The sequence below is a fragment of the Talpa europaea genome (assembly GCF_964194135.1).
Source record: "Talpa europaea genome assembly, chromosome: 12".
In the NCBI taxonomy this organism is placed as follows: Eukaryota; Metazoa; Chordata; class Mammalia; order Eulipotyphla; family Talpidae; genus Talpa; species Talpa europaea.
Window position 1 is genome coordinate 73,174,763 of NC_140079.1, and position 25,891 is coordinate 73,200,653.

The 25,891-nt window shown below is 45.8% G+C and overlaps 1 protein-coding gene across 1 annotated transcript in view; it reads right to left on the reverse strand.

The window, feature by feature from the left end:
• DNAAF5 (dynein axonemal assembly factor 5) overlaps positions 1-11,827 on the reverse strand; it is a gene marked incomplete at both ends in the record, with an annotated part of 38,312 nt that extends 26,485 nt beyond the window's left edge. The window contains 4 exons of the mRNA XM_084249179.1: positions 3,759-3,877; positions 4,309-4,433; positions 9,123-9,307; positions 11,200-11,827. Coding sequence (XP_084105305.1) covers positions 3,759-3,877; positions 4,309-4,433; positions 9,123-9,307; positions 11,200-11,827 — 1,057 coding nt within the window. The remainder of the gene's footprint in view (positions 1-3,758; positions 3,878-4,308; positions 4,434-9,122; positions 9,308-11,199) is intronic.
• Between the last annotated feature and the right edge of the window lie 14,064 nt (positions 11,828-25,891).

The window sequence follows — 25,891 nt, forward strand, 5'->3', positions numbered from 1 at the left end:
CACCCCTGAGCAGGGGCCAATGGGAAAAAGGGGCAAAACTGGGGCTTTGGCAGTGAAACCACTGTGAGAAAGGATGTCTGTGGAAGAGCTGCTGGATTGCTACATGTGGCTTCAGCTTGGACCTTGGTATCTGCTTGGCAGATGCTTTCTGGCCACATATCAGCCTATAAATACACTTTCTCTCTCTCAGCTCTCTCCTTTCTTACTCTGTGTGTAAATAAATCCTATTACTGTTGTTTCTCACCAAGTGTCTGCTTAGGGGTTGTGTCCTGCAGTTCCTAAGTACGCAAGTGAAGACCCACTAACTAGATCAAACTGGTTTCCCCCAGTTTGTTCCCTTTCAACACCACCCACTTATTCATCTGAGACTTGTTGAGCAGATCTGTACCTGGAACACCTGTTCCAGGTGCTGGATGGAGACACAGACAATTTTGTCCTCTTGGGGCCAGAAATAATGTAAATAAACACTGGACCCAGAGCACCATGATGCCAGCAGAAGTAAGTTGCAGGGAGAAGGGAGGCTGTGATTCTGAGTGCTAAAGCAGGAACTGAACCCCTTGATAAAGAGGAGCACAACATACACATATAGAGAATTCTACAAACTCCTTAAGAAAACAGACAACCCAACTTAAAATATGGGTAAAAGATCTGAACAGACACTTAACCAAAGAAATGCAGGTAGGCACTGTGCTGGGTTCTTAGACCCAATTTCAACAGGTATGTGGGTGGTAAGGCTTCCCCCCACCAAGAAGCAATTCTTGGAATCCAGCAGGGTATCTGACAATTCAACTCAATCCTGACACTATCTGGAAATAGCTCAGATTCCCCAGGTTAAAGTCTCAGTCTCCCAAGACCACTTTCCATTTCAAACAATGGCTGCAAGTCCCAGACAAGCCCTTACTTCTGACCAAACAGAGATAGATTAGAAGCTCCCAGGTCACTCATCTCAAGTTCAATTAATTTGCTAGAGTGGCACGCAGTACTCAGGAAACCCGTTTACTCACCAATCACTGATTCATTACAAGGGTTACTATAGATGCGAATCAGCGGGCAGATGAAAGACACATAGGGCACGGAACTTTGTGCCCTCTCCAGGCTCATCGTTCTTCACCAAATTTTCATGTGTTCACCAACCCGGAAGCTCTCTCAAAGCCCCTTCTTGGGCTTTTATGGAGGCTTCATTACATAGGCATGCATGATTAAATCACTGGCTGTTGCCAATGTGACCTCTGCCTCAAGCCCCTCTCCCCTGAAAGTCTCACGTCTATTCCTGGGGCAACCAGCGTAACAAGAGATACCTTTTTATCATTCGAAACACTTAGGAAATTCCAAGAGGAACTGTGAGACAGGAACTGTGGATGAAGACCAAGTAAGTATAAGAAATATATTTTGATCATCTGAATGACCAAATATGTATTTCCTATAAATCACATCATCACTAGGACATGAAATCAACACATTAAAAGATGATCAGTATCGGGGCCTCCCAGGTGGTGCAGTGGTTGAGCGCTGGGCTGTGAAGCTGCCCGCAGCCTCTGCAGCACTGGTTCGATCCCCGGCCACCAGGGAGGGTCCCACATGGTGCACAGACCTCTCCTGCCACGCCCGCTGCTCCCCTCAGCAGTGTGCTTCGTCAGTTTGCCTGTTTTGCTCCCCTCTCTGGCCCTTGTGAATTCTCTCACCCTTCCCTTCCGTGCTTCTGACTGTACCCAGTGCTTGTGTAAATAAATAAATAAATCTTAAAAAAAAAAAAAAAAAAACAACCAAAAAGATGATCAGTATCATCTCTCACTAGGGATTACATGTTAATACCTCCATTTGACAACACTATTCACCAACAGGGGGTTACAGACAGCAGCACCCCACAGCCCAGTGCCATCAGGGGAGTTGCCTCACTGGAGGCAGCATTCACAGCCACTCCTACAAGTTCAAGATGGCAGCAGCACCAGTATCCTACCCCCAGGCAGTTCTCTGAAAGAATTGGAATACACATCCACACCAACCTGTGTGTCAATACTGATAGCAGCCTTATTTGAAATCACCCCAAACTGGAAATGACAAGCCATGGGACGTCTACAGAAAGGAAGTAAGAGACATGCAGACACAGAGCCTAGGCTGCCGTGAGTGGAGAGACAACGAGGCTCCCTCCATGTGAGTCATCCCTGAGTGGCATGGAGGTAGAGTACAGGGAGGGCCTGAAGCAGCAGCTACAAGGGAGGGGAGAGAGTCGGGGCATTTTGGGGTGAGGGGTGCTGGGTCTTAATTAGAGTGGTGGTCACATGACTGTGTGTCAGCACACCCGCAGCACTCCATGCAAAGGGCAAGTTCACTAAAAATTATGTTACAACTTAAATGGTAGACTGTTCCCAAGGGCTGGGGACACGGGACACTCAGGATACAAGCGTGGGAGTTCTGGGAGTGTCCAGTAGGTCAACGTGCTCAGCAAAGGAGCAACAGCAAGGTGAGAGAAGATAAACATAATCTGCCATATGGAATGGTGGGGGGAAAAAAAAGTTAAAGTTCAGATTTTAAAGAAAATAAGTAATGTCAAAAATCTAATGAAATCTGGCACTTATGCCACTAACTTTGTAATTCAATTTTAAATTTATTTTTCTTTCACTGAAGCACACCACATTCTCCAAGCCCCGAGGCTCTGTGCATAGTAGGCCCTCACTGTTCTCTCCTTGGTGACCAGAAGGTCCAGGGCTTTCCAGTCACCGGCACCCAAGCCCTTTCATAGTGTGACCTGTAAGGACAGTTAGACCCTGAGTTAGCATCGGGAGGACTGGGCTTCACCCAGCAGTGCAGCTGGTGAATTCAGATTGAGGGTCCACAGACCCTGCATGGTGACCCCACAACAGTGAGATGCAAAGAGCTACTGGAAACGGTCTCAGGTCTTGTGCAGTTAGGTGGAGATCCTGGATTGCCCACCTGCAGAGAATTATTGTCTCCTAATTATGATCAGAACCCAGCCGAAAGTGCCATAAACACATGCGCCCACTGTTCAGGAGGCCTAAGAGGTGGAAGAGTGAACGCTGGGAGCAGAGAAAAGAAAGCACTAAGAGCATAAAACCACCCTTCAGAATTCTACTTCCTTCATAAAAATACAATCATAAATGACCTTTATGTCCAGGTTCTACATTTGTTATGTGTTCTCAAACTGACTTTACAAAATCAGGAAGAAAAAAATATTGCTAGCAACTACTTTTATACCTTTTCCAAAACAGGTATGATTTCCTCTCAAGCCAGTGTGGGAGGTAAAGCTGCATAAGCAGAAATGTTGATCTCCCCCCGCCCTGAAAAAGGCATCTGATTCATGGGTTCAACAAGGAAAGAGTTCCTCTGCTGGTCTCAAATCACACCAAATACAACTACAAGTACACGTCAGGAAGCCCACAGGCCTCTCTAGGAGAGGGCTGTTCCAGGACACCATGAGGGTGCGGCTGGATCTCCAGCAACACGAGACCCAAGGACACACATCTTCCACAGTCCGGGCACATTTGGGCGTGGGCATTTCTTCTTGCAGGTCTTTCCGCTCATGGGCTGGTCATAGCAGCACTCTGAGTGGAGGGATGGCTCTCCAGTGTGAGGACAGCCCCTCCTCAGTCCTCTTCCAGATAAGCAGCTATCCTGGTCCCCATGGAACTCAGGAGTTCTTCCCCCTGAGTGGTGACTCACTTGCGACCCCCCCCACCCCCCGCCATACACACACACATACACACACAAAGCACTGTCCTAGGAGGGGTCCACACACTCACCTGGGAAAGGGTAGTGGGCTGGAGGGGGTGAGGCAAAGTCAAGCTTGTCCTTCAGGTCTTGCTCATTCTCCTGCTGCCACTGCAGGCCCACCTGCTCCCAGAGGCTTGTAGCCAAGCGCCTGTAGGACAACAAACACAGAGCACGGCTCAGGGAGGTCCTGCAGGTGCTTCCCATCCAGTCAGGATGTGGTACTGTCTCCCTGAGAGAAGGTACCAAAAGTCCTGGGGGGCTTTTGATCACTAAATGGTGATTGATTTCTATGCATGTGCCCAATCAAAGCATCAAAAATGCCAACATGATACTTTAAAAACCAAGAAGACTTTCAGATTGCTATGTGGTCTCACAGTACTGTCTGTGAGGGGTACAGGGTGGGCTTGTAGCAGAGACTTGGAAGCAAAGAGAAAGAACTACTGCTATAAGTGACAATTTAAGAAAAACAAGTCCTTGATACACCAGAAAACAAAGAAATCCCCTGGTGCATATGGAACCTTATAACCAGGCCACAGAGTGGCCTCCAAAGCTGAAAACACAAGGCCCTGCAGCACTTACGAAATCTCAGGTACATCGTCACTGAGACTGCTCAGCAGTAGTGGGATGAGCTTGTGGAAGAAGGAGTATCGGTCCCGAAGATTCAGCAGCCAGCCCCCCACCACGGAAGTCACTGCTTGTCGAACCTGCCGCAAAAGAAAACAGAACAGCTTCACACGGGCAAAGAAACACTAAAGGCATTGTCACGGAAACAAATAATGTTCCATAGCTCGGCTCTGCTACCTAGGGTCCCACAGCTGGACCCCTGGAGCTGTGTCCACTATGTTCTAAAGAGGGAGCTTCTTGGTGGCTCTAGCATATCCTCTGGAAATGAATCAGACTCTTTGCTGGGGAAGGTGGGTCCCCAGGCTGCTGCCCTGAAGTCTCTGTGTGTGAAGCTCACAGATGGGGGATGCCTTATGTCTAACTAAGTGGTTGGTTGGCAGAGGCCATAGTGGTCTGCGGGGCTGAGGATCAGCCCAGTACCTGTGAAGTCCCAGGAAACATCAGCACAAATGCAGGATGGCAAGGGCCCATTTTGGACATAAGAGTAAAGAGGCAGCACTGGACTTCACATAACTTGCCGTGGAGGACTCTGTGTCCAGCCTATTAACATGACTAGTATGATTGCAGGAGAATGAAGGGCTGACTTTGGAATCCCACCTCAATCAGCCCTGGAGTGGGATGGTGGAAAGCAGATCCATTGGGAGAAATGAAAGACAAAAGTAATTGTGATAATGGAGAGCATTTGTTTTTGAAATATCAGATAATAAAAGTCATGGAAGGAAGATCTGGAAAAGCGTGTCACCAAAGAAAACACAGGATGTTGCCCTTAATGGCACCAAAGAGAAAGCAATTAACTGTGACTCCTCTACTTTCTGTGGAAGTGCTAGAGGCCTTGAAAGCCAGGTGTGATTAAGCTGTGTCCCAATTAGTTAAGAGCTATTGATACACAGTTATACTGTTTCCAGAGAGTTTTGGCTACATAGTTGTTGCACCACTTAGAGGAAAACAGCTTCATCTGCCGGAGAGGGAGCCACTTGCTTCAAGGTCCTGACATCACCTGAAGGAAATTGAGAATGCTCAGGGTCTGGGTACTGGCAGCTCACTTTCTGGAGCTACTGTTCTCTGCAGGCAGGTTCCTGGTTGGTGGGTCAGTGCCTGTCGCATGTGCCAAGCACTGCTAGTACTGACCCTGTCCACCCCTTTCTCCCTTGGCAGTCTGACTCTAATCCCCAGCTCTAGAAGGGGTCAATGGTGGAATAATCACTCCACGTAGGCTGGTCTCACCGAACTGAGGGGACAGATTCCATTTCCCAGATGGAGGAAGGTTCCCTATGTCTCTACATTAGCCCCCAAAGGCAATATTGCTGCAGCTCAGGGAGACAGTTTGAGGATGAAACCCAGGCAGCAGAGAAGCAGACACCTGGGCAGGTGCTGTGCACTTCAGGACACCCCCACAAAATATCCCACATCTGAGTTAGGCTTTTGTCACAGCCTCCAAAAGCCTGCAGGGACACCCTCATCCTGTCACCTTCAGGACACTTCCCTCATGAAAGCCCATCTTCTGCCCAGAGACATGGAATCTTAAAGTAAAGCCCTCTAATTCTCCCACCTTCCTTAGAATGAAAGCAGGGAGGGAGTGGCTCTTACCACTTCCATAAGTGACAGGAAACTTGAACCTTTCCATACAATTAGAAAGGGCGTCTTGACCTTCTTCAGTCTGGTTGCACACACATTAACAGAACAGACTGTATGGTGAGTCATACAAGAGGAATGTTAAGGCACATGAAAAAAATAATTTGGCATAAGCACATAAAGCGACGGAAATGGAAATCAAAACCACAATGAGATACTGCCTCACGCCCGCTAGGATGTTATAAACAAAGAGAAAGTAACAAGGGTTGTGAGAACATAGAGAAATTGGAACCCTCTACTGAGGGAAATGGTTTGGTAGTTCTTCAGTAAGTTCAACACTTAACCACACGGCCCAGCAATTCCACTCCTTGGTGTATGCCCAAAAATGTGAAAGCAGGGAGTTGAGCTGATACTTGTACACACATATTCACAACCTTACTCATGACTGTCAAAAGGTGGGAATAATCCAATTGTTCTACTGCCCCTACTTCTGTAATCCAGTTTATTTCTATTCAATTTGGCAATGTTCTGGAGAAAGGAGAGCCCATCCACATACACCCAACCCCATCCCAAGCCCCGGGACATCACTAATCTCTTCCCCATCTCTACGTTATTTCATGAATGTTGTATAAATGGAATCTTGCTATAGGTATCCTTTCTATGATTGCATTTCCTCACTCAGTATAACCCACTGCTGAATCAGTAGTTTGTTCCATTTTATTTCTGAGATCAGTTTTTTCATTTCCACAATTGAAAAAATCCCTGTTGCCTGTTGTTAGTAATTTTTAGTTTGATTCCGTTATTGTCAGAGCACATGTCCTGTATGACTTCAATTCTTTGACATTTGTTGAGGCTTGTTGTATGGCCCACGAAATACTCTATCTTGGAATATGTTCCATGTTGACTTTAACAGGATATGTATTCCGCTCTAGGTGGGTGGAGTGTTCCATAAATGAACAGGAGTCTGGTCTGCTGATGGTGTTCTCCTTGCTAAAGGTCTCTCTGGTTGTCCTGTAACTGCTAAGGGTAGAAGCTGAAGTCCTCAATTACAATTGTGGGTTTATATCTTTCTCCTTTCAGTTCTAGTAGTTTTTGCATTATATATTTGAAAGACCATGGTTTGGGGCATACATATTTGAGATTACTATATATCATTCTAATGAATTGATCCTCTTATTATTATGTCTCTTCCCTTTGAAATTTTCCTTAGAAAATTCCCTTGGAAATTTCCTTTGCAATTGTCCACTGGCAGATGAATGGATAAGCAAAATGTAGTCCATCCACAGACACACGGAATACCATTCAATCTTCAAAAGAAATGAAGCACTGAAACATTCGATGGCATAGATGAACCCCAAACACAGGCTCAATCAAAGAGGCAACACCACATTTGGTTCCACTTCTATGAAAAACCTAGTACCAACAAATTTCTAGAGGCTGAAAGATGAGAAGTTATCAGAAGATGGGGAAGAGGAAGTAGGAGTTACTGCTTAATGATTATAGTTTCTGTTTGTGATGATAAAAAATTTTGGATGGTAGTGATGGTTGCATAACAATGTAAATGTACTTAATGCCTCTGAACTTGTACACTTAAAAATGGCAAAGCTGGTAAAAATGGCATAGCTGGTAAATGGCAAAGCTGGTAAAAAATGGCAAAGCTGGTTGCATATGTTTTGGTAAACCAATGTTCAATTAATAATGTAATACATCAAAAACATTGAGTTGAATACTTTTTAATGTGGTAACTCATATGGTATGTGAATTACAGCTCAATTAAATTGCTTTAAAACATAACACAAAATAAACAAAGCAACATGGAGAAAACCTAGTGCATGTGCTCAGAAGGCATTTGCTAGTGGTGTAGGCCTGGCCGGGAGGCTGGCTCCAGCTGGGAGACCCTGAGCACATTAAGTTGCCTTCAAGTCTTAGGGAAAGTGAAAGTACTGACAAGACAGGTTCCTGGGAGAACTGAAGGAGCTGGGGTGTGGACAGGCTAAGGGCTCCATGCATGTGGCTAGCACTTTCCCCATCAGAACAGCAGGGGCCACACCACCACACCCACAATGCTGCAGGTGTGAATGGCCTCAGAGCGGGGACATTTTCTAACCACTCTGGAGGACTCTGTCAGAGACCACTACTCCTCCTACCCTACCTGACCAAGAAGACTTGCTCCTCCTTCATCCCTTCCCTCCCTGTAGAAGAGAGCCCACTGCAAGCCCCTCCCTGTGTTAAGGTTTGTGAAGTTTTATAAGCCAACCATGAGCTCAGATCCACAACATGCCCTCCAAGCTGGCTTCTGCTTATATAAGTCAGTAATCCATCTGTGCTGTCTGCCTCAGTGGGTCCCAAGGCCCACCAGAATGGATTATCACACACAAACCCAACCCTGTTGCATCTTCCTCCTCCCCCGGGGCCAGATCGACCTGCATGTGAAAGATGGGTCTGCAAACTGCAGAAAAGGTAGTGGAGATGTTTTCCAAAGAGGAGGAATTTTCTGGAATTAAGGGTATATCGACTATATCCAAACAACTCAGCTTTTCCCTCATTTCCTGAAGATGTGAGAGAGGAGTATTTTATGATGCACCTGAGTCTGTGGCGATAATGGTGCTGTTTTTCTTGTTATAACAGCAAGCAGGCTTGCAAGAGTGAAACAATGGGACAAACTATCCCTACCTATTTTATGAGAAAACAAATTTTTCATAAGTCAACAAGTTGTGTTTCAGGCCCAGAAGAGTGTTCACTGCCCTCAAGGTGATTTGTCATTGCTTGAATAGCAAAACAGCCATGAAAGAAGGGACAAAGCTGCCCTGGCTCATGGCTAAATGTACAATATTTAGTAGCAAGCTTGGTTTTGTTGCAATTCTGAACCCGAAATCGTTACACCATTATTCAAGATGAAGCAACCAGTCAGACTCTACCAAATTGCATTTGTGTAATACTTTAACTCAACTCTATAAATACTGTGCAAAGCCCCATCCCTAAGGAGACTGATTTAAGAGACTTCTAGTCTCCTGCCAAGGAAAAGTGATAAACTAGTTGTTTTTTTTCAAAAGCTGGTGGCATGGTTTTTGGTTTCTATGCTATTGGGTAGCAGGCTCACATTCAGAGCAGAAAGATGGAGGGACAATAAAAGAGTGAGTGAGTTAACAATGTCACATGGTAGAGAGAAGTCACCGCCAGAGGAGAAACTACCTTACCTGAGGGACGTCATCAAAGAGCCGCTGAGCAAAGTGAGAAAGCACATCATCCACAGACTTCCCGTTGCCAAATTGGATCACTGTGCCTGTGGCCTCGATGACAGCCACCCGAACCTTCCAGTGCTGATGGGATATGGTCTGCATCAGGGGGCTGATCAGAGACTCCGACTGCATGTGGAAGTGATCTGTGGGATGGGGAGGCCACCCATTACCAGGGGTCCTCCCTGGGGGTCCTCTCTTGGACCCTGTTCTTAGAGTCCCTGGGGGCCGAGCCAGCAGCCTTTGTGCTTCTCTCTTCTGCCCACTCAAGGAACCAGAGACAGGAAGCACAGGGTTCAGGGTTGCCAAGCCTGGCTTTGTGCCCCAGCACTGGCAGAGCTCAGGATGAGTACAAATAGCACCTATAGGTCTTGGAGGACTTGAGGCAATAGGGACCAAAGGAATAAGGCTGGGGACTTGGTAACACTGCAGCTAAACACAGGAGCTATAAGAAGGTCTGGAGCTGTTGACAGTACCACAGAGAGCCTGCAGGGAGGGACACTAACAAGAGAGAGAAATTGGCCCAGAGGTTGCTACGTAAGACCCCACATCCAGCAGTGTGGAATCAGGTACCCAGAAAGACTTCCGAAGCAGGGCATCACTGCTCTAGACTTAGTCTCCACTTCCTATTTGTAAGGTCCTCATAGAAAGTCTGAACAAGGGTCTTCATGACAGCGAAGCTCAACAGCTAGTTTTGGAGCTCTGGCTCAGGTCTGCTAGTGCCTGGGACATAACTGCATGGCTATTTCAACTCACTTTAAGTGAGTTCTTTTACCTCTCAGGTCTCCTCAGATCAAGATAGATCTTGATCTACTACTACCTGGTGTGATACGGAACTTCAGGAGAGGTCCCTCACCTGGGAGTGGGCAGGGAGAATGAATGATGTTGGATAAGCTGATGCTTCAGTAGAAGAAACAGTTGACTCAACAGTCAGTGAGCACCCACTAGGTGGTAGGCTCCATGCTATATGTGTGGGTTATACGGAGGCACAGTCATGCTCTTCCAGAATTCAGTCTTGTGAGGGGACACACAAAGGCTGGAAGGCACATGAAACACTCCATCTGGCTGATGCATAGACCAGGCAGAGAGGTGGTTAAGGTGGATAAGAAGTGCATTAAAAGCTTGTAATTTCACATAGCTTTTTTCAACCCTAGCCTCTTTTCTAAGCTCTGCCAGAGCTTGCAATCTGAATCCAAACTCAACCCAAGATGGAATGACCCCAAATGGAAACCTCAACATTATCCTAAGATCTGTATTGCCCTCCCCCCAAACTTTCTCCTCCCTCCTCTCTCACCCAGTACAACAGGAAATCCTGCCAGCTCTACCTTAACATAACTAACCATTCATTTCCCTCCATCTCTATTAGAAACCCAACCCCCAAGTCTAACCCAGCATCATCTAAACACAGATGTTATGAGTCCCTCCTGGTTTCCTCATTTCCACTCTTGCCACCTCTGTAATCTGTTCTCTACAGAGCACCAGAAGGATCTTTAAAAACCTGAAGATGAGCCTATCACTGCTCTTAACACCTTCTACTGCCTTCCAATTGCAGTTAATGCTAAACGTATGCCTCCACCAGGACTTGTCCCTGGATCCACTTCTACCCCCCTCAGATTTGCAAAGCTTATTCCTCAAAGGGAACTCTCCAGCGACCACAAACCTTTAGCCGTCTGAGACAGCAAAGAGGAGTAACTCGGGCAAGATTCTGCAGAAAATGCAACTTGGTCAGATCTGTTATTAAAATGGGGGAGAGTGGACTAAAGGAATTCAAGAGAGTACAGGCCTCCTTCCACTTGGAGGACAGTGGTCTGAGAAAACCGGTGGATTCCGCAGAGAAAGGAGATGAAAAGAGGTGAAAAAGTTGGAGAGGTGTTTCTGAAAGTGTGTTCACCCTGGCGAAGGGTATTAGCAGAACACCCCCATCCCAGATCCACTTAGAAACACTTTCTGTGGGGTCTGCAGGGATCCAGGAAGCGACCATAGCCCCCAAGCCTTGGCTCCTCCACCCGCCTCTAGCCACTTCCCAGCACTAGATTACCTGGCGTGGCGCGCGCCAGACTGGCTGCGCACTCGCAACTCTCGCGGCGCACGGCGGCGAAGGGGTCCAGCAGCGTGCAGCGCAGCACACGCACTGCGTCGTCCAGGTGGGGTGCAAGCGCAGGGCCGCCCAGGCGCACAGCCAAGCCGAGCAGCTCCACGAGAGCCAGGCGCAGTTCCTCGCAAGGCTCTGGCGGCTGGCGACGCGTGGGCTCCGGCCCCGCTAGGCGAGCAGCGAGCGCCGGCACCAGACGCGGCAGGGCGTCGCGGGGCCGCGCGGCGCGGCTCAGGCCTAGGCTCAGCAGGTGAGCGGCCAGCGCGCGGCAGCCCTCAGCCGGGTCGGTCAGGCAGCGCAGCAGGCGCGGCAGCAGCAGGCGCGCCCACGGACCCTGGAAGGCGGCTGCCGCTGCGGCAGGGTCGGTTTCGGGCGCCTCGGGCCCCGCCGACTCCAGTGCGCGCTGTAGCGCCTCTAGAGCGCGCCGCCGGCTCAGCTTGCTGTCGGCCTCCAGCCCGGGCAGCAGGCGACTCAACGCACGGCTCAGCTCCGCCGCCTCGGCCGTCTCAGCCACTTCGGCTGGGCCGGGGGGCGCCGCGGATGCTGCGGCCTCAGCCGCCACCAGCGCCGCCATGTTCCCCGCGTTGCCCGTCGCTAGGGGAAACCGGCACTTTTACGACGCCGCGACGCGAATTACGGCTCGCCTTCCGGCCGGCTCGGAGTACAACTTTATTGGATCCTTGATGGGGGCGTCGGTTGGTTGACGCAACGGGGCGGGGCAAGTGGGCGGGGCGAAGTGCGCGTAAAAGGTGGGACGCCGGGGCGGGGCGGGAGGAGTTGCTTGCTCTCCTCGGGCGGGGTCGCGGGGAACTGTTCTTGCTAGAACGGAGGCGTTCTGGGAAGGTCCCGCGCGGGTTAGCCCCAGGCCCGGCCCCCTGAGGCCCCGGGCCGAAGGGATAGGAGAGGGGGTGGGTGACCCCTCTTTGCAGGCCCACGTCCCTGCGCTGCGACGTCATTCGAGGGCCGTGCCGGCCGGTTCTGCGCACGAGGTCAGCACTGTGGTCCTGGCATACAGAGGTCTGTCCAGAACAGCTGACCCTGGGCCGTTAGCAGGGATGCGGGGCCTGCCCCAGAAAGGGACCCGGAAAAGCTACTCTTTAAAGCCTGTGGAAGGTTAGGCTAGACCACGAGTTGGATAGAACTCACTGTGCAACCGGGGTCCACTGTGCAATCGGGGTCCCCAAATATGGTCAATCGGGCAGTTCCTGTCTATGACAGTGCACCCAGTGAGTTTTCAAAACGTGAAATGTCCTTGGTTTTAGACATCAAACTTTACTTTGAGCTTGACTTCTCTTTTTTTGTTGACATTTGTTTGGTGAAGTGGTGGTGGTAATAGACGATTGTTGTGTTTTATGAGTATACATGATAACCACCCCCTCCCATCCATTCTTCCCGTCACGAGGCTCTCTAAAGCGCCTGGAATAGGACCACGTGCAAATGCTGGTTAGTCCCTGCTGTCATAAGGCTTACAGTCTCATGAGACGGGATAGGACTGTTAATGAAATGTGTTATTAAGTGTACAGTTGCAACAGTCTTGAGGGAATGCATGGCAAAGGAACTGGATCTAGACAGGTAAGCTTCCCGAGGAAATGATGTTGCATGGAATGAGAATGATAAGTAACAGTTGATGAGGTGAGGGGCTTTCCTGGGGGTGCAAGGGCTTAAGACACAGAATTCTGAAGATATCTTCAGCCACTGCAGCATGAATTATATCCCCAGCCAGGGAGCTGACCCACATGGTGCAACAGACCTTTCCTGCCTCACCCACTGCTCCCCTCAGCAGTGTATTTCAGTACATCTGCCTGTTCTGCTCCCCACTCTGTCTCTCTGGTGAATCTTCTCCCCACCCTATCTCTGGCCTGCACCCCAACTCTTGTATGCATAAATAAATAAATCTTTAAAATAAAAACAGTTGATGAGGTGAAATGAGGCACAAAAGGAGTAATAGCATTTGCAAAGGTCCTGTGACGAGAGTGATAAAGGTGGAATTGTGTCCCCTTAGAGTTCAGGTATTGAAGTCCTACCCCCCCCCCCAGGATCTCAGAATGTGACCTTATTTAGAGATAGCACCTTTACAGAGGTAATGTAGTTTTTAAAGAAGTCATCAGGGTGTCTCCTATCCAGTATGAGTGGTGTCCTTATAAAAGGGAAGTTTGGAGAGAGGGTACACGGGAGAACCCGTGTGAATATGAGGATGGCCGTCTGCAGCCCAAGGAGAGGCGTGGAGCATTTTAGCTCTGACAGCCTCAAAAGAAACCATCCTGTGATCTTGGATTTCAGGCCTCCAGAACTGTGAGAGAGTGAATTTCTGTTGTTTAATCTGCCCAGTCTGTGCTGCTTTGTTTAGGTAGCCAGAGGAAGCTAATACAGGGAGGGGCCGGATGCTGTTCCTGGTAACAAGACAAACTCTCTGTGGCTGCAGTCCAGGGAGCAAGGAGAAGAATGGGGGAGGTGGGTGGGGCCAGACTAGAGTGGGGGGGGGGCGGTATCTCTGAACAACAGGGACCAAGGAAGGATTTTAAGGTGGGAGAGCTGGCACCATTGGAGTTGCATTTTTAAAAGACAACTTTAGCTATTGTTGAAGAGCAGGTCAGAGTGAGTCATGGTGGAAAGTGGGTGAGGCCATTCTGAAGGCCAGGGCCATGGTCAAGATGAGAAATAATGAGCACTGAGATTAGGATAGTGCAACTTCCTGCTCTAGGAAAAGTTGGTGCAAACTCACTTTTTCCTCCTCCTACCCTCTCAATAAACTAAATTCTTTGCAAAGAGTTCAACAGGCAGCAGGGGAAGGACTGAGCTAGAAGGAAGAAGAGAGACTAGTTAGGGACCATGTGGGCCTTGGTAGTGTGGTAATTCCCTGCATTTTCATTTTCTCACATATTTCCAGAATAAATGTCAAGAGGCCTGCAACCCAAACTGCAGGTGGGATGTGGAGAGTGGCCAAGCTACTCTCTAATGCTTCTGCTTCTGTTACCCATTTTGTGTGGCCAGTTGATCTCCAGAGCCTTGAACTGACACTAACCTCACTCTTGAGTGCATGCCCTACATAACAGCCTGTGGAGTCACAAGAAAATGTAAGTTCCTGATATGATTTCCCCAGTGTCCCCTCCTGCCCACAGCTGACCCCTTAGATAAGACCCTTGTGAAGCTTATCAACCCCCCCCCCCTTTTGGTTTGAATTGACCCATCCAACTTTAGCCTGGGGGCCATAAACATTCACCCACAGATAAAGGCTTGTGTCTGGCCCTGTGTGCATTCTACCTACCCCTTCCTTGACCTCCCATGTGGGTACACATCCTGCAAGACTTATGAGTAGTAAGCATCTCTGTTCCACTTCACCTGTGGTCTTCTGTTGAAACATCCAACAACTTGAGCGCTACTTAACAGTGTTAACAAAGTCATAACAGCATAGGCAAGAAACACTGCAAGATAAGTCACCTACCTCTGCTTAAAAGCATGAAAAAGAGGTGGCCCTACAGAGAGCTAGGGGGGTACTCTGCCCCCACCCCACAGTCTGCCTACCACAAAAGCACAAGAGCCCTACAGGCCAACTTGGCCATTGCCATGTGACTACTGTGGCACAGGTGGGTAGTCTTCCCTGCAGAGGCAACATCAGGGGAACGCAGTATCTTCTGTCCTACCACCTCTGACACAAGGAAATCCAGGACCAGGAGGTGTTGTCCTTTCCTGACCAAGTAGCAGTACTGACAGCAGGCAGCACTCAGACATGCCTTATGACCCTTCAGGCAGCATGGACAGGGATTGAGTGACAGCCCCAGATGCACCAGGAGAGCAAAACAGACCAGGAGGGCCTTATGAGGCTAGGAAAGAAAAACTCATTGGAGCTACAGCCTGCAAAAGTAGGCTGGAACCAACATGCAAAAACCTAAACAGGGTAACTTCCTGCTAAAATGAAAGATTTAAATAACACTAGGCGTTTCTTACCCAGAATCCCCAGTATACATTCAAAAATCACTTGTCTGGAACCAGGAAAACCCTCATTTGAATGTGAAAAGATCACTGTCACAAATTCCAAGATGAATCAAATTTGGATTTATCTGGCAAGGATTTTAAAGCAATCATAAAGATGCTTTAAAATGTAAATTCTTTTGAAACTAATGGAAAAATAGAAAATCCAGCATAGAAATGGAAGTTATAAAAAGAACCAAGTGAAAATTTAAGAACCGAAAAATACAATAACCAAAATAACATCATGTTCGTCACTGTTCATCAACAGTAGAGGGGAAGTGACAGTAGAAAATCAGGGAACTCAAAGAGGAGTAGAACTTCTCAAAGCTACAGAGAGAAAATAGACAGAAAAAAGTGAACAGAACCTCAAAGGCCTAGGGGACAGCAGTTCAAGCCACCAGAGTCCCAGAACAAGGAAGAGAGTGGGACTGGAAAAATATTTAAAGGAATAATGGCTGAAGACTTCCTAAATTTGGTGAAAGACACAAATGCCCAGGTACAAAAAGCAAACCGAGCCCTAAATAGAAGCAGCTCTCTAAAAACCCACACCAAGACACTTAGTGAAATTCCTCAAAACTAAAGACAGAGGGAAAACTATTAAAAATAAAAATAGCACAGTGCATTGCCTAGAGAGGAATACTAATTTAGATGACAGCAGACTTTTCATCTAAAGTCAGAGACTGGAGGATTTTTTTTTTTTTTTTTGAGTATTGAAAGAAGAGAACTATCAACTGAATCCTCTCCCAGCAAAGTATCCTTTGGGGATAGAGAAGGAAAAAAAATTCTCATGTGAAGGCAGACTCACAGTTTTGTTAACAGATTTACCCTTGAGTAATGGCTAAAGGAAACTCTCTAAACAGAAAACTGTAACAGAATAAAGCTGCTACCTTCAGAAAGTTAGGAACAACACAAGTGTAAAAATAGAGGCAAATGTAACTAACCATCTTTCTCCTCATGAGTATTTTTATTTTTTTAATTTTTTAAAAGAATTTATTTATACAAGCAATGGGAATAGTCAGGAGTGCAGGAGGGTGAGAGAATTCACCAGAGCCAGAGCAGGGAACAGAACAGGCAGAAGGACCGAAGTACACTGCTGAGGGGAGCAGCGGGCGTGGCAGTAGAGGTCTGCACACCATGTGGGACCCTTGCCGGTGGCCGGGGATCGAACTGGCGTTGCAGAGGCTGCGGGCAGCTTAGCAGCCCATCGCTCAACCACTGTGCCACCAGGGAGGCCCACCTCATGAGTATTTTTAATCATATCTAATTAATGGTTGAAGCAAACATAGCCCTGAGGTGGTACTCAGTGTGTATAGAGGAAATATTCATAATAATTGTTTTTGAAAAATGAGAAGAGGGGGGCCTCCCCTGGTGGTGCATGGTTGAGCGCTGGGCTGCGAAGCTGCCGGCAGCCTCTGCAGTGCTGGTTCGATCCCTGGCCGCTGGCGAGGGTCCCACATGGCACAACAGACCTCTCCTGCCCCGCCCGCTGCTCCCCTCAGCAGTGTACTTCATCAGTCTGCTTGCTCTGCTCTCCGCTTTGACTCTGGTAAATTCTCTCACCCTCCCGCACTTCTTGACTGTACCCAGTGCTCGTATAAATAAATAAATCTTAAAAAAAAAAATGAGAAGGGTACAAATCTTCTACACGGCATTGGATGAGGTAAAACATGGATACTAGTAGGCTGATATGTTGCACATCTGGTGATGTCTAGAGTAGCCACTAAGAAAACTTAGTGATACACTCAAAAAAAACCCCAAAAAACAATAGGTGGAATTCCAACAATAAGGCGTAAAAGAGGGAACAAGCAATAAAATGACAGACTTAAGCCCTAATAAATGTTAATGGCCTAAGCACAGCAGTTTGAAGACAGACTGGTAAAGTGAATTTAAAAAGTAACCCAACTCTATGTTGCCTACTTTATGCTGAAGGTCACTTCAAATATAATGACATAGGTAGACTAAAAATTAATGGGGGGAAAGATATATCATTTAAACATTTCTTTTTATTTTTTTAAGATTTATTTATTTATGCATACAAGAGCTGGGGCACAGACCAGAGATGCAGGGGGTAGGGGGCTGTGTGTGAAAGAATTCATCAGAGTGGGGAACAGAACAGGCAGACTGACTGAAATACATTGCTGAGGGGTAAACATTTCTTTTTAAAAGCAGAGTGATTATATTAATATCAGAGCAAGTAGACAATTGCAAAGGAAATTTCCAAGGGAATTTTCTAAGGAAAATTTCAAAGGGAAGAGACATAATAATAAGAGGATCAATTCATTAGAATGATATATAGTAATCTCAAATATGTATGCCCCAAACCATGGTCTTTCAAATATATAATGCAAAAACTACTAGAACTGAAAGGAGAAAGATATAAATCCACAATTATAATTGAGTACTTCAGCTTCTACCCTTAGCAGTTACAGGACAACCAGAGAGACCTTTAGCAAGGAGAACACTATCAGCAGACCAGACTCCTGTTCATTTATGGAACACTCCACCCACCTAGAGCGGAATACATATCCTGTTAAAGTCAACATGGAACATATTCCAAGATAGAGTATTTCGTGGGCCATACAACAAGCCTCAACAAATGTCAAAGAATTGAAGTCATACAGGACATGTGCTCTGACAATAATGGAATCAAACTAAAAATTACTAACAACAGGCAACAGGGATTTTTTCAATTGTGGAAATGAAAAAGCTGATCTCAGAAATAAAATGGAACAAACTACTGATTCAGCAGTGGGTTATACTGAGTGAGGAAATGCAATCATAGAAAGGATACCTATAGCAAGATTCCATTTATACAACATTCATGAAATAACATAGAGATGGGGAAGAGATTAGTGATGTCCCGGGGGCTTGGGATGGGGCTGGGTGTATGTGGATGGGCTCTCCTTTCTCCAGAACATTGCCAAATTGAATAGAAATAAACTGGATTACAGAAGTAGGGACAGTAGAACAGAAGGACCAATGTATTAACATAAATGAAACATGCCTATAAAAGAGAGAAATGTTCTTAGAATGAGAAAAAAAATTAAAAGTAAGAATTATGGTGACAGAAGCAAAAAACCTAATACTTGGTTGATTGCTGTCCTAGAAAAAGAGGAAATAAAAATGGGGAGTGGGGGATATTTGAAGCAATAATGGAGTCATATTTTCCAGAGTTAAAGAAAAATGAAAGACCTTTAGATTGAAGGGCGCACCCAAATAGGCACACATCTTGACATTTTACAAAATTTAAAAATATCAAAGACAAACTTTAAAAAAGACAAATTTACACAAGTTTGTCAGAAAAAAAAGACTACCCTTAAAAGAACAATAGTCAAATTGATTTCAGACTTTTTTCTTTAATTCTACAAGTACCTTTACAATTGCTTCTAGTTATCTAGGATAAAAAAAAAATGCTAATTTTTTTCTCAATAGAAGAATACAGACAAATCCAAACACAATAAAAGAAAGGGAATAATAAAGGCTATAGCAAGAATTACTTAAATAGGAAAACAAACACACAATGAAGTGTAACAATATACCCATATATTTGTTCTTTTAAAAGGCTAATAAAATTGACAACCCCCTGTTAAGACTGACAAGGAAAAAAAAAAGACACAAAATACATAAGGAGTGAAAAAGCAGTACCATTACAGGTTCTTAACACACAAGATACTAAAAGAATGATATGAAGTGCTTTATGCCAACAAAGTTTCTGAAATAGAGAAATCCTAGGAAAAATAATTAAAACTTCCACAAGCAGAAATAGAAAGTCAGAAGAAGCTGATGCCTATTAAGGAAATTGAATTTCTCACTTAAAAACTTCCCACAATGATGTCTGTTGATGGATGACTTTACTGGCAAATAATAAAGAAATCACTCCAACCTTAAATAGAGATATTTCCCAACTTGTTTCATGAGGCCAGCATCATGTTCCTGGCCCCAAAAGATGACAAGGACATTACTGAAAGGAACATGAAAGGACCACTTTTATTGAATGCAAATGCAAAAAAATCCTAAATAAAGCATTAACATATTGTCTGGATATGAAGGGATTTTTATTTTTTAATTTTTTTTTTTTTTACATGGTTCCCTTTTTTTTTTTAAAAAAAAGATTCATTTATTTATGCACACAAGCACTGGGCACAGTCAGAAGCATGGGAGGGCGAGAGAATTCACCAGAGCCAGAGCGGGGAGCAGAACAGGCAGACTGACAAGTACACCGCTGAGGGGAGCAGCGGGCGAGGCAGGAGAGGTCTGCCTGTCATGTGGGACCCTCGCCGGTGACTGGGGATCAAACCGGCGCCGCAGAGGCTGTGGGCAGCCTCGCAGCCCAGCGCTCAACTGCAGCACCACCGGGGAGGCCCATTTTTTAAAATTTTTTTTAAGGTTTATTTATCTAAGCATGCAAGAGCTGGAGTGTAGGCCAGAGGTTCAGGGGGGTGAGAGGATTCACCAGAGACAAAGTGGGGAACAGAACAGGCTGATGAACTGAAATGCACTGCTGAGGGGAGCAGCAGGTGAGGCATGAGAGGTCTGCTGTACCACGTGGTTTCGCTCCCTGGTAGAGAATTGAATTCCTGCTGCAGTAGTTGTGGATTGCTTCCCAGTGCTGATGCTTAACCTCTTGCGCCACCAGGGAGGCCCCCCAGAAGGGAGTTTTAAAAGGACAATACATTGTGAGCCAGATTGAGTCTATTCCAGGAATGCAAATTAATTTAACATAAAAAAAGATAATTTGCCACATTAAAAAAAAAGAGGGAGAAAAATCATGATGATCATAGTAGTTGCTGAAAAAGCATTTGGTGAATTAACACCTATTTATGATAAATTTGAAAATAAATTAGAAATAGAAGGGAACTTCTATATCTACAAATAGCCTATAACATAGTAAATGTAGATGATAGCTTCCAAATATAGCCACTGACATTTCTCTCCATCCCTGCACACATTGTCTATTTCCCCAAGTATTGAATTTGTTTTTTTTTTTTTTTAAAGAGGCATGTATTTTTATTTATTTATTTATTTGTTTGTTTGTACATGCACTGGGTACAGTCAGAAGCGCGGGAGGGTGAGAGAATTCACCAGAGCCAGAGCGGGGAGCAGAGCAGGCAGAAGGAGCGAGGTACACTGCTGGGGGGAGCAGCGGGCGGCAGGAGAGGTGTGCACGCCATGTGGGACCCTCCTCCGGTGGCCGGGGAGCAGCCGGGGATCGAACCGGCGCCGCAGAGGCCGCGGGCAGCTTCGCAACCCAGCGCTCAACCACTGCGCCACTGGGGAGGCCCCCAAGTATTGAATTTGAACTGGCCTTGTAACTTGCCTTGACCATTTGAATGTGGCAGAAATGATGCCTAGCTATTTCCATGCCTACTGCTGAAGCATTCTGGCAATCACACCCATAGGATGACGGTTATAAATAATGAGGAGCTCACAAGTGTTGACAAGGTTGTGGAGAAAATTAGGATTCTTGTGCATTGCTGGTGGGAATGTAAAATGGTGTGGTCATGGTGGGAAATAATACAGTGTTAATAAAAAATAGGGAATTCCCACTTAAGCCAGCAAGTCCACGTTTGGATATATAGTTAAAAGAAATGATAGCAGGGACTTGACCATGGTCACAGCAGCATTATTTACCATAGCCAAAAGGTATCTACAATCTAAGTGTCCATCAACAGATGAATGGACAAACTGTGATCCATCATACAATGGGATGGTATTTGTCCTTAAAAATGGGACCAAGTACTGCCACTACAACACAGATGCACCTAGAAACCATTATGCAAAGTTAAAGAAGGCAGGTTAAAGAACATATATTGTGTTATTTCGCTCATATGAGGTCCGTGGTGTTGACACAGTGGCCTGGGGAGTGACGTCTGTGGGGAATGGTGGATGGGAGAGCAAGAAGGGGAGAAAGCAAATAGATCTCTCTCTCCTTTCCCAGTCTGCCCCCACAGAAGGACCTCACAAAACAAGTTTGGAGCTTTAATTATTTCGCAGCGCTGGTTACTTATGACTCAACTAACATGGGTTTATATTTTAACTGTACAGCTTTGAAATTCTTTACATTTGTGCCGAAATCTGACAGAGCTATGCAAATATATATCTAGGGGCTGAGAAAGCACTTCCTCCACTGAATAGACACCACAGATAGGAAAGGAAAAAGCGATTCCCAAGTCTATTCCAGGAAGCCTGTTCCAAGTCATTCTCACTTGTTCAGTGTTCTGGGTACATATATTTTAAAGTGTGTCATTTAACAAACTGTGTAATATACTGATTTTGCAAATAACACTTGGTTGGTTTGTTCATTATTTCATCTAACAAATATGTGACACTTTTGGGTGTCCTGGGACAGAGGTGGCTTCCAGATGAGGCAGCTCCCTCCTCTCACAGAGCTGATGGTCAGGTGGGGAGATGGTCACTCAGGCAACACAAAGAGACGCAGTCATGATGTGAGTGATGGCGGATTCTCAGGAGTAGCTGGAAGTGGGATCTGAAGAGTGAAGAGACTTGGCACAGGGGAAGGGTGTCATCTGGGAGAGGAGACATGGCTCTGTGGGGGAAGGGAGAGGGTGTGAGCAATTTCAAGATAACACTGGCAAAACTTGTCAACGATAGGGAGGGAGGGAGCTAGCTGTTGAGGACTCCTGGGCTTCTCGCTTGGATAATTGGACAGAAGGTGGTGCTTTCACACAGAGAAAACCCTCGAAGATGCAGGCATTGCAGGGATAGCATATCACTGGCTGAGGGATTGGTCCTAGGCAGGTTCCAGTTAATGCCATGCAGGGGAACTGCTCGCCCCAAAACTTATTGGCTTCCAGCAATGGCATTTACCAAGTAAGCAGATACTGTGAGTCAGGACTAAACTGATCCCAGCTCGACAGCCAGTCTCTGCTCTGGCCTTGGGGTTGGAGCCATCCAGATACTGGTCACTCCGGTTGCCAGGGCCTCACCTCCTCCAACATGTGGGCATCCTCATAGCATGGCATGAGTGAGAGAAACTGGGGCAAAGCCTTGTGGCCTTTCCCTCTAGCCTAGGGAGAGGATTGGGAGCTTGGAGATGTGGGAGGTCACTGTGCTCTGAGCTTTGCTGTTGGGAGGTGTTGGGGAGCCCTTAAAGACAGTGTCTCTAGGAACTGCTGTTTAGAGAAGCTGACCAGTGGCCTGGACAGGGCAGAGGTTTGTTCTTTGGCATTCTGGGAGCTGAACAGGGTGGGTTGCTGGGCATCTGGTGTGCTGACCCTCACTTTCTCTCTTGTCTTTGGCTTGGTTCTCCCTTCCTCAACTACTGTGTCCTAGGTGGAGTCTTCTGTTTTATTTCATGTAGAGAATAAGTGGCCAGCACTCTCCTAGGTAGGAGAGAGACAGTCACTCTGAGCATGAGGCCAATTCCTCACATCTACTCACTCCCTCCCAGGTATCTGGTAAATTCCACTGCTGAGGCTTTGGAGGATTCAGTGGGATGAATCGGGCTGTCCTCAAGGATCCCACCTACTGCCAGTTCATAGCTCAGTTTCCTTGGTTCCCATAAATCAGTGGGAACCACTACTTTTAGGATCCCAGATTTTTGTTGGGGTCTTCTCTAGTTCTCCCAGTTCTTAGGGGGATGATGCTTTCAAACACAAAATCTCTTTATTGTGGCTTTGTTTGGTTTTGGATGAGAGAGAGTGACAATAATGAAAATGTTGAATTCTCCATCTTTCCAGAAAATTATTTTTGTACAGGTAATGCATGAATATAGTATAAAATTTCAAAGGACACATTAACCAACAAGTCTCCTGCTTCTGCAGACACACAGATGCCATCTCAAAGCAGCCTCTATCACTAGTGCTATCAGTACTCTGCAGAGATAGTTGCTGCCTCAGTAATTTCCCACCGATATGCAATGTCACCTTTTAATTAATAGCAACCTATGTAAAGTTTCAGACCATGTTTTGGTTTTGTTTTGCTTAAGAACATACTTTGGAGATGGTTTAATATTAGTTCATACAGAGTTGCTGTGTCTTTATTAACCGCTGCATAGTATTCCACTGTCTGGATATGCAATAATATTTTTCATCAGGCCCCTATTGATGGATATTTAGTTTTTTCTTCTTTATGTTTTATTTCATTCATTTTTTGTGCACTTGACAAAGTATACAGATATATAGATAAATTTGTAGCACTGATACATTTTTACCAAGTTATTGATAACATCCAATAAAGCTGCATTGCCAAGACCTGTGCATTTAATTTTCGGTGAGAGTTTTTCCAAATTGGTCTCCATAGAGGCTGTATCATTTCCCACCAACAATGTATGAAAGTGTTATTTCCCACATCCTTACCAAAACAATATTGTTGGACTTTCCGATTTTCACTGATCTGGCAGGTAAAGAATAGTATCCCTATAATTTTAATTTGCATTGTTCTCATTTTGAGTGAACTTGGGTATCATGCTAAGGAAAGTAACCCTTTGAAATGTATATTATAAACATATTTCTTGTTTTGGCTTTTGAATGTATTTTTTAACATGGAAAATTTTCATTTTTAAAGATTTTTTTTTTAATTAAAGATTTATTTATTTATTTATTTATTTATTTATTTATTTATTTATTTATTTATTTATACAAGCACTGGGTACAGTCAGAGGCACGGGAGGGTGAGAGAATTCACCAGAGCCAGAGGGGAGAGCAGAGCAGACAGACTGATGAAGTACACTGCTGAGGGGAGCAGTGGGCGGCAGGAGAGGTCTGTCACGCCATGTGGGACCCTCGCCTGGCGGCCAGGGATCGAACCGGTGCTGCAGAGGCTGCGGGCAGCTTTGCAACCCAGCGCTCAACTGCTGCGCCACCGGGGAGGCCCAGAAAATTTTCATTTTTATATAGCTGAATATATGCATTTTTAATTGAAAGCTCCTGGGTTTTTGTTAGGTTTAAAAAGGCTTCCTCTGCCCAAGATGATAAAATATTTTCCCAAGTTTTCTTCTATTACTTTTATAGTCTCACTTTTTATATTTAAATCTTTGATCTGAAATTTACCTATATAAAGCGGGTGATAAGAATCCAGCTTATTTTTTCCCCAGTTGACTTTTTATTATCTGTAAACTATTGAACATTATTTTCCCCACTGATATATAATACAGTCTTTATCACATATAAAATTCCTGTAAATATTTGGGTTTATTTCTGGACTATGTTTATTTCTGATCTCTAATGTTCATACATATTTACATGTTGGATTCACAGTTTAATTCTTTTATCCCTGTAATATACTTTATTTATGACATTGCTTAATATTTCATGCTTCTAGTTGTCTTAGTCTATTTAGGCTGCTATAGCAAAATACCCTGGCTTAGGTGACTTAAACAACAGATACTCATTTCTCAAATTTGGAGGCTGGGAATCCAAGATCAAGGCACCAGCATATCTGGTATTGGGTGAGGATTCACTTCCTGGATTATAGAAGCACTTTCTTGTGTGTCCTCAAATGGTAGAAGGGCAAGGTGGCTCTTTGAGGTCTCTCTATAAGGGCACTAATCCCTTATAGAGGGCTCCACCCTCTGACCTAAGCATCCTCAAAGCCCCACCTCCCCTTTTGGGGGAGACACAGACATTTAGTCCATAGCACTCCTGCAGCTGTTTTATTCTTGTCTTGCACCAGCTTTCCTGTAAAACTGGGCCTCTTTCCCTGTACTCTCCTCTTAGATAAGTTATCAATTGCTGTGTAAGGAATTACTGCAAACAGAATAACTGAAAACAACACACAATGATTCACCCCCCAGTGTCTGTGGGTCAGAAGTCCAGATGTAGCTTACCTGAGGAGGCTGAGCTGGCTTCTCACCTGAGGATGGCCAGGAAGCATGTGTTTCTGACTGCAAGTGGGTTTTGGTAGCCCTTGAGGCCTGGTTTTCTTTCTGGCTGCTGCCTGGGGCCACCCTCAGCTCATGCGTTGCCTGCTACACCCCCAAGACCAAACCAGGGAGAAATGCCTAGAGCAGACTTCATTGACATTTTGTGGCAAAATTTGTGTGAAATTTCACACCCCAGACCTACACAGTGAAGAATCTAAAAGTCAACTATTAGAGAAAGCTGTTGTTATAAAGGCTTCCTGATACCTCCTGGTGGGAGGTGGAGGGTAGGGGCCGTGGTTCTCATTCAGGAAGTTTTTCAGAAGCTCCTGGCAGCCACTCTGTGGCTCTCCCCTTCTTCCTAGTCTCTGATTCCTCAGTTTACCTCGCTTTTCCAGTGGTCTCAGCTTTTGAATCCCTACAGGGTCCCTGGCATGGCTGCTCCAGAGAGGAGCCCGGTGAGTTCGAGGAGATGTACCTGGAGTAATCATTATGCTGTTGAGTCTTTGGACTCTTGCCATGTGCTTTGCTCCATTCTTAGTCTGTTGCCCTTAGTTCTCACCTGTCTCAACCACTCTCAATCACTACCATCCACAGCCTCTCCTCCAGCCACCCCCACACCATCTTATTCACCCTGGTGTGAGGGACAGGTCAGGCATGGCTGGTGTGAGGGACAGGTCAGGACGACACCAGGAAGTCTGCTGCAGTCCTCTCAGACCACAGAGCTCCATGGCCACTCCAGAGCCAGGGTGGGACCTGAAAGCTTCCTTCCTGCTCCCCAGAAAATGTTTCCTCTCCCTTGTCAAGCAGAATGAATAAAAGATAAGGCAAACACTATCCATGCCTGTT